Raw genomic sequence first — 8,250 nt, forward strand, 5'->3', positions numbered from 1 at the left:
GCAGGTTGCTGCAATGCACTGCTTCCTTTTTCTCCTTGATTCATACAACTAACACCAAAAGCTTTTTCCAAATAGATTAAATGTAACGACCCGACCCAAAGTTTGACTTTTAAAAATAATGGACTTTCGTCTTTGACTTTGGGCACGTTGGAAAAGTCTCGAGTCCACGAGTTCGTAGACGCGCGGCACGCGTCAATCGGAGCTACGGTTTGAAAGATACGGGCTTTTGAAGCGAGTGGCAAACTTGTAATTTTTATGAAAGGGGGTTTTAAAAACCCAAAAAAGTCAGATTTTTTTTATTCACTCACTCTCTCTCTCCTCTCTCCCCGTGCCTGTCTCTCTCGCCCCTCACCCTCGCCGCGCCTGTCACCGGCGCGTGACGGCGCGTCCGACGGCGGCTGGGCTCGGGTTTTGGCCTGCCGCCATCGCCTCCCTCCCCTCTCTCTCCCGGTGGTCTCCTTTTTTCCTGCCGATCACCCATGACGGAGAAACGACGTGAAACGGGGCCGAGCCACCCCGCTGGCGATCTGCGTTTTCCGACGGAGTTGCAGCGCCGGACCACCTGGGTTCTCTTCCCCAGGCCACGGCGAGTCTCCCAGTGGTTACCCCATGCTCCGATGACCTCAAACGGCGGCGGATCGAAGATGGTTGTCCGATCGTCTTCTCCGGCCAGTTTCGGCCATTTCCGGCGAGATTTGGCCGTCGATCCAGTTGACAAAATCGATCCTCTAGGTACGGGTAATCTTTCCTCTAAGGTGTCGATGTTCAATTTTGTGATTTTAGAAATTCGATTTTAGGGTTTATGTTATTTTCAAATATCTTGGAATTGGACTCAAATTCGTGTTGTTTTTGTGCAATTAAAGGTTCTATTATATGATTAGGATTGTTTGGAGTTGAATTTGGGCATTTTTTAAGTTTGTGCCGCCGCTGCCACCGTCGGCTCCGCCACTTGTGGCGGCGGGTCGGGTGATTTTCCTTGTCAATCAGCCTCCCCAGGACATCTAGAGGCCAATTTTAGGGTTTGTTTGCGTATTGGTGAGTGTTTGTGTGTTGTTAGGGGCTGGGCAGCCACCGTGCGTGGTGGTTACCGCCTATTTCGGCTGTTGAACGGCCAAATTGTGAACCCTGAATATTTAAATATTGGTTGTCTGGTCTTAACAGGTACATGGGCTCGGGAAATCCCATTCCCGATGCCGTTATGCTGCCGGATTTGGTATCCGAGCAATGGCACCGTGAAGGGTATTTCGGTCTTTTACGTAGTTAAATTGTGAGTGAAACTTATCTGCTTATATTGTTGAGTACCATGGTTTAATTGTCTGTTTTATGGATTTGCTGCTTTACGTTAGAGAAGACTAGGTGTAGGATTTAAGTTAGGAGAATGAATTGATGAGGATTTGAGGCTAGGGAATTATTTAGGAATTATAGGGTTGCCCGAGAATAATTGCTGGATTAGGGAAGAAATACTTATTGTCGAGGATTAATGAAAATGATTAGGTAATTATCTTACAGAATAATCAAGTTACTTTTGATGAAACATTTGGTATGATTTGAGTAACAAACAAGTGAAAGGTCATGAGTAAGAATCAATTTCGGAAGGGATTCTTGGATTTGGCATAGCTCGGAGTAAACTGAGAGTAAATGTGTAAAGAATAAATTGTCTAACAACAAGTGTTGATGATGATGCATATGTAGAGATGAATCTGAGGAGAAATACATGAGGCATTTATACATTGTGATACAAGGATGGCTATAAGATGGTTCTGAGAATGTTGTGATTGAGGTTGTGTGAGAAATCCTGCCTGCTCGTGTATAGATTCGCTCTGCACGAGAAGTGGCGAGCATCCTGCCTGCTCGTGCATTGATTCGCTCTGCACGAGAAGTGGCGAGCATCCTGCCTGCTCGTGCATTGATTCGTTCTGCACGAGAAGTGGCGAGCATTCCTGCCTGCTCGTGTATAGATTCGCTCTGCACGAGAAGTGGCGAGCATACCTGCCTGCCCGTGCATCGATCCGCTCTGCACGGGAAGTGGCGAGCGATTTACAGTTTGTGGAGTGAGGTTTTGGTTGTGGAGTATAAATTGTTCTTCTGAGGTCGATTTACAAATTTTGAGGGGATTGAAAAATGGATATGAAGGAAGAGATTTTGAAGGTAGTTTGAAAGCTAGAGGATTTCAAAAGCGACGTGAGTAAAATTAGTTAGTTTAATTGTTGCTGGATTTCTTGTGTGCATTTGTTCGTTAGGACTTGGGCTGGTTAGAACTTGGTAAAGGTTAGGCTTGAAGCTTGAGAAGGGAAGCGAGGGTGATTATGTCGTGAGGTTATTAATTAGAATGTGAATGTTTGAGGTTGATGTTGAGGTTAATAGTTAAAGATTAGGCAATTGATTTGCTAAAATGTTTTATTATTATTAATGAGATTTGATGTGCATCTGAGGAGTTTTTGATTATCTTGATGTTTGGATGATTGGTGGTGGAATGTTTTGTAAATTAAGTAATTATGGATATTTTGTGGATTATTTTTGAGTTTGGGGATTGAGAAAATCATTGAGGACAATTATTATTATGTCATTTCACACATACGAACTCTAGTGAGATTATCGGGTTTGTTGTATAACCCGGTACACCATGGATGTGGTGTAGGATTTGTGTTTTGCAGGTTAAGCAGACTGAGGAAGCAGTGGAGGGGGAGACGAGGCGGTGGGACCCAGAAAGATTTATTTATTGGTTTTACTCAGTGGTCTGTTTAAAATGTTTTTGACAGAATTATATTTACTTATGTTGTTGTGCATGGCTCAAGGTAAGAGAAAATAGATTTAACAGTTTGATGTTCAGTATTTTCATGGGCCCGAGGTTCGGGGCGTTTCATTAAAACATCCTGAAAAAGAAGAATTGCAATGAGAATCAGTCGGGAATCATAAACGGAATACAGACATTGAACTAAAATAAAGGAGACATGTACAACTTCAAAGTCAAGCATCAAGAAATTTGAAAATGAAAACAAAACATATTTGAAGGATTGCATGCCACCTTGGTTAAAAACTAAATTTTCCATGGAAAAAAACAATCAAAGCCAGTGGGCCAGAACAAGTTCCAGTCCAAATAAGAACAAGTTAACAGTTCCCCAGTATGTATATATAAGCATGGATTTGGGTCCCCCAGCATCAATGACATACAGGGTAAAATGAGTACACATTTAAAATCAATCCATTAGAGTTAAAAAGCCAGGAAAAACTCAAATTAACACATACACACAAGTTCAATGCGCACAGTATGCTTATTTAACCACACAAAAATGACTACTTTCCGCATGCTACAGCATGAGATGCAACACCCACCACATTTAACAGGCTGCATATACTTTAGGCATTTATTAGAGAAAACTAGCGCATATGGCAAATTTAAGTTAGTTAAATTCTTCCCATAAAACAACCTGGAGAAGCATAAGTAGATCAGTATACGACAAGGCTAATGGAATGGTGTCACAAACTAGGGACATGTTCATCAAATTGGCACGATACCCCAATGTGACAATTTGTGATGTGAGCTTCCACACTTAATAGGACATTTTACATGATGTCACAATTTGTGATGGGTTCAAACTTTAACCTCATCCAATCAACAAACTGCATTGCAAACCAACAACATTTATAATCTTTGACAAAAGGGGTTGATTTATATTTGGTGAAGTGCTTGTTCACCTATATTGTACTTTGAACCTTCCATTTGTTTTAGCATAATATTTTTCAGTTTCTTCAAAAAATAATAATTTACATTAACTAAAACATAAATTTTGAGAAATAAAGCAAAATTAAAATATACAACATAAATTTTCTATCATAGATAAAGAGCAAACAACAAAAAAGTGAAGCTACAAGTTAGATTAAACTTGGACCAGAAAAATTATCATCCTGAATTCTACAAGGAACATCTCCCAATGTTCACCTCAAAACAGGCAAGTTCAACTCTAACTCAAATATCTAACATCAATACATCATCACCAAAGAGTGCTGGTCCTTGATTCAATAAAATGAACAAAAGCAACAACTAATATACTTAAGAAGCTTTATCGCGAACAATATTTTTCAATATACACTAGTCAGAGAAAAAAAAAGAAAAAGGATCACCAGCATGACACTAAGGTTCAGGCTTTGGCTCATATTAAATTCTAAAGTACCATCCCTAGACAACAATGGTAGAATTAAATGGACATCATGCAAAATTATAAACAGAAGCAACAAATTACACTATTAGCATTAGAACTTACAGCAGATTTCGTTGCATAATGGCAAGCTAGCCCAACATTCAGCAACAAAAGACAAATATTAAGAGCAGTTTTCTGCATATGAATAAAGAAGCACATAAGCCAGCATTAAAACTGCAAAAATAATATTATTTTAGGTAATAATTAGTTTACCTCATCTATGGGTCCTCTATTTTGGAACAGAGGTTCAACAACAGACAATGCCTTTGCATAGTCGTGAAGATGGAACTAGATAACCGCCTATATAAACCCAATTTTGAGACAAAAGTTTCAGTCAAATTAGAAAGTAATTAAAAAAAATTTTCTTTTTTTCTTAGCTAATATATTCAACAATTAATATGGACAGTAAAAACATGATGAGTTAACTGATGAAATTATAAAGTCCCATACAATGTTTAAGGTAGCAACGTAAGTGTCAAACTCATCCATGTAAACAGTACTGGAAAATGGATGTGTCATTGTACTACTTTCTTTGGACCCCAAAGTAACTTTATCTCCAATATTCCCAGAAGACTCCACCTGTTCCGCAGATGCTCGAGCGAGCTCTTCACTTCGCTTCTAAACAATAAGATCGAAGAAATTAATAATAGATATAAGTTGAGATGAATTTATCATATCGACAAAAAAACAAAACACAAACCAGTATATATGCTCCTGTTGTTATAATATAACTGCAATAACTAATAAGTATATATGGATCTTCAAAAAAAGTTATTTTTAAATGGATGGCACTCAATCTAGGAAAATATCATAACAAGAGAAATAAGAAGCAGCAAAAATGCTTACGCTGCCCATTGCACCCCATAGCTAGCAAATACTGAGGAAATGGCCGGGAGTCTCCGGATCTATGGCAGAAAAACATATTTACATCAAAATAAAAATTAAAAAGAGAACACCAAGTTTTTTTTATCTAACCATCACACTCAAAACACGAACAGGGAACCCTTGTTAGGCAAATCAGTTTTGTTTTTTCCAGACCATCATAGACCACAAAAGCCCCAAAAACCCCAACTCGATCTCTTAACCCTAAAATTGAAAAATCGATTTAAGTTTTGAAAACCCTAACCTGTCACAAGAAAGAACGCACCAAATAGAAGCTTCCTTCAAGCTCAGATCCACAATGCTCCATCTTTGGAGTTCCATTTTTACGCTTCGGAGAGAGGGAGGGAGAGGGAGATAGAGAGAGAAAAAGAGAGAGAGGAGACCGAGAGCGAGCGAGAGAGAGAACAGAGGGTTGAGGGTTTTGTTTGGCGAGAAAGAGAGGGTGAGAACTAAGGGTGAGGGTCGAGCTTCAATAATAAGGAAATAAGAAGAAAGAGCAGATCGATGGACGGCGAAGATGGAGATCGAATGGGGGATGAGTTTCTGAATGTAGGTGAAGTCTCAAAGCGCGAGGACTTAAAGCGCGAGTATCTGAATGTATCTAAATGGGCTTTGACCAAATTAGACTTAAAGCGCGAGGACTGTTCATTAGCGCGCCTCCGCTTTTGCCAAATACAAAGATCCGCAAATTCTTTATTTTCTTATAACTTACAAAATACAACAGTTTTGTCTAAAACTATTGTGTAATAATTTAAGAAAAATCCCAAGACCAAATATCATTGGATATTATATGTTCATATAACGGTGATTACAAAACCGTTGTGTAATAAATTAAGATAACGGATAAAACACGAACCGTTGTCTATTGACCGATGTCTATTTATATTATTGTAGTAGTGATGTTATAGAACTTGAAGTTCTTATTTATTGTTTATGGATGTTATTGCCCGAAGCACTAATTATGATTATTTGTTCCTTTCAACCAAGGAATGTCAATTCTCAACAAGCTTGATTTTGTCGCCTTGGAAGTTTCCGGAAGAAACTATCTAAAGTGGACTCAAGATGTTAAGCTTCATCTGACTGCCAAGAAGATGAGATCAACAATCAATGCAGACAATGTTGTTACAGAGTCTCTTAAGGCAAATGCCATGATCTTCATTAGGAAGCATATGGATGAAGCACTCCAGGTTGAGTACCTCGCTGAAGAGGATCCACGAGCTCTTTGGGTCGCTCTGGAAGAGCGGTTTAACCATCAGAAGACCATTTTCTTGCCTGAAGAAAGACATGACTGGCAGAACATCCGTTTCCAGGATTTCAAATCCGTTAATGAGTATAATTCGGAAATCTGCCGGATCCGGTCACTCCTCAAATTTTGTGGGGAGGAGCTCACCGAAGCTGACCTATTGGAGAAGACTTTCTCCACCTTCCCTGCCTCCTGTTTGGTCCTGCAGCAACAATACAGGGAGAGGAATTTTACCAAGTTCTCGGCATTGATCACTACTCTGTTGCTCGCTGAAAAGAACAACAACTTATTAATGAGAAATGATCAAGCCCGACCTGTCGGTACTAAAGCAGCACCATTGCCTGAAGCAAATGCTGTTGCTCATCGCAATTCAAACCGCGAAAGAGGATACCGAGGTCATGGAAAGGGCACGAAGTCCGACCGCCCGAGAAATGGAAGGAAAGGTTCTCAAAGGAATGACCCGTATGATCGAGGCCAACGCGGCCAAGGCCCACGCGGTCATGGCCCACGAAACCCGAATTCTAGTGGCCAAGGCCCACGTGGTAGGAACCGCGGTCCCTCGGCCCCAAGAACTCGAAATGAGAGGAACACTGGTCCGGCCCGTCGCCACCAAAATCAGAACCAAAATCAGAATCAGAATCAGAATAATCTATGTTACCGATGTGGAGGAACTGATCACTGGTCTCGCACCTGCCGTGCATCAGCACAAGCTGTAAATGAGTATCACGCCAGTCGCGGAACTCGAGAGACCAATCTCGTTGAGGGATCATTTCCTATGGATACCACCTTAGAGGTCACTGATTTCCAGGTTGCTACTGGACACTTCGAGGATTAGAAACTCGATGACATGGATATGATCGGCGCTTGTGCCGTATTTATTTTCTGAATAATGTTTTTTTTATTTGGATTATTTTGGTGATTTATGACTTGGATTATTTATTTTTTGGAAAATTTGGTTATGCTCGAATATTATTTAATTCAATTAAGTTATTTTCATACATGTGATCCATTGAATTAAATTTATGAATAGGCATGTTTTGTGGGGAAGTTTGTTGTCTGGCTGACAGTGCTACTACGCACACCATACTCCAAGATCGGAAGTATTTTTCAAACTTATTGCCTACTCATACCTCTGTGACAACCATATCAGGCCAATCCAACCTGATAGAGGGTCATGGAAAAGCCCATTTTATGTTGTCCAATGGTACCGAATTTACCATTAATGAGGCCTTATATTCTCCATGTTCCAGAAGAACGTTGTTGAGTTTTAAGGATATTCGAGCCAACGGTTATCACGTTGAAACCACTGAGGAAAATGGAGTGGAATATCTTTGCATAACCTCCAATTTGTATGGCCAGAAGCGTACATTGGAGAAATTGAAATGCCTATCGAGCGGTCTCTATATGACCACCATTAGATCGATTGAGGCAAATCACATAGTTAACAAGAAGTTAACCAATTTGAGCAGTTTCTTGCTATGGCATAACCGGTTGGGACACCCAGGTCAAAGTATGATGCGCCGTATCCTCAATTCATCACACGGGCATCCCCTTACTAATAAGGATCTTGTGTTTAGTGACACACTATGCCAAGCCTACTCGCTCGGAAAGTTGAATACTAGACCATCATATGCAAAGACTAGTAAAGACTCCGCCCTTTTCCTGCAAAGGATACAAGGGGATATTTGTGGACCTATCCAACCACCATGCGGACCATTTAAATATTTCATGGTTTTGGTTGATGCATCGACAAGGTGGTCACATGTTACACTATTGTCCACAAGAAATGCTGCCTTTGCTAAACTCCTCGCCCAGATCATTAAATTGAGGGCTCACCACCCGGATTATCCCATAAAGTCCATAAGACTTGATAATGCCGGAGAGTTTACATCGAAAACTTTCGATGATTATTGCATGTCCCTTGGG

At 40.4% G+C, this 8,250-nt stretch overlaps 1 protein-coding gene across 1 annotated transcript; it reads left to right on the top strand.

Moving 5' to 3' along the window:
• Positions 1 to 6,070: 6,070 nt before the first annotated feature.
• On the top strand, positions 6,071 to 7,159 carry LOC147292302 (uncharacterized). The gene has a single exon (XM_086234464.1). It carries the CDS (start codon positions 6,071 to 6,073, stop codon positions 7,157 to 7,159), a length of 1,089 nt encoding a protein of 362 aa, XP_086090590.1.
• The last annotated feature ends 1,091 nt before the right edge of the window (positions 7,160 to 8,250 follow it).

This window comes from Dryas octopetala, chromosome 2 (assembly GCF_963921425.1).
Source record: "Dryas octopetala chromosome 2, drDryOcto1.1, whole genome shotgun sequence".
NCBI lineage: Eukaryota > Viridiplantae > Streptophyta > Magnoliopsida > Rosales > Rosaceae > Dryas > Dryas octopetala.

Bases quoted from the DNA above. Each gene is read 5' to 3' on its own strand.
- LOC147292302 (XM_086234464.1), top strand. From the start codon at position 6,071: ATGTCAATTCTCAACAAGCTTGATTTTGTCGCCTTGGAAGTTTCCGGA.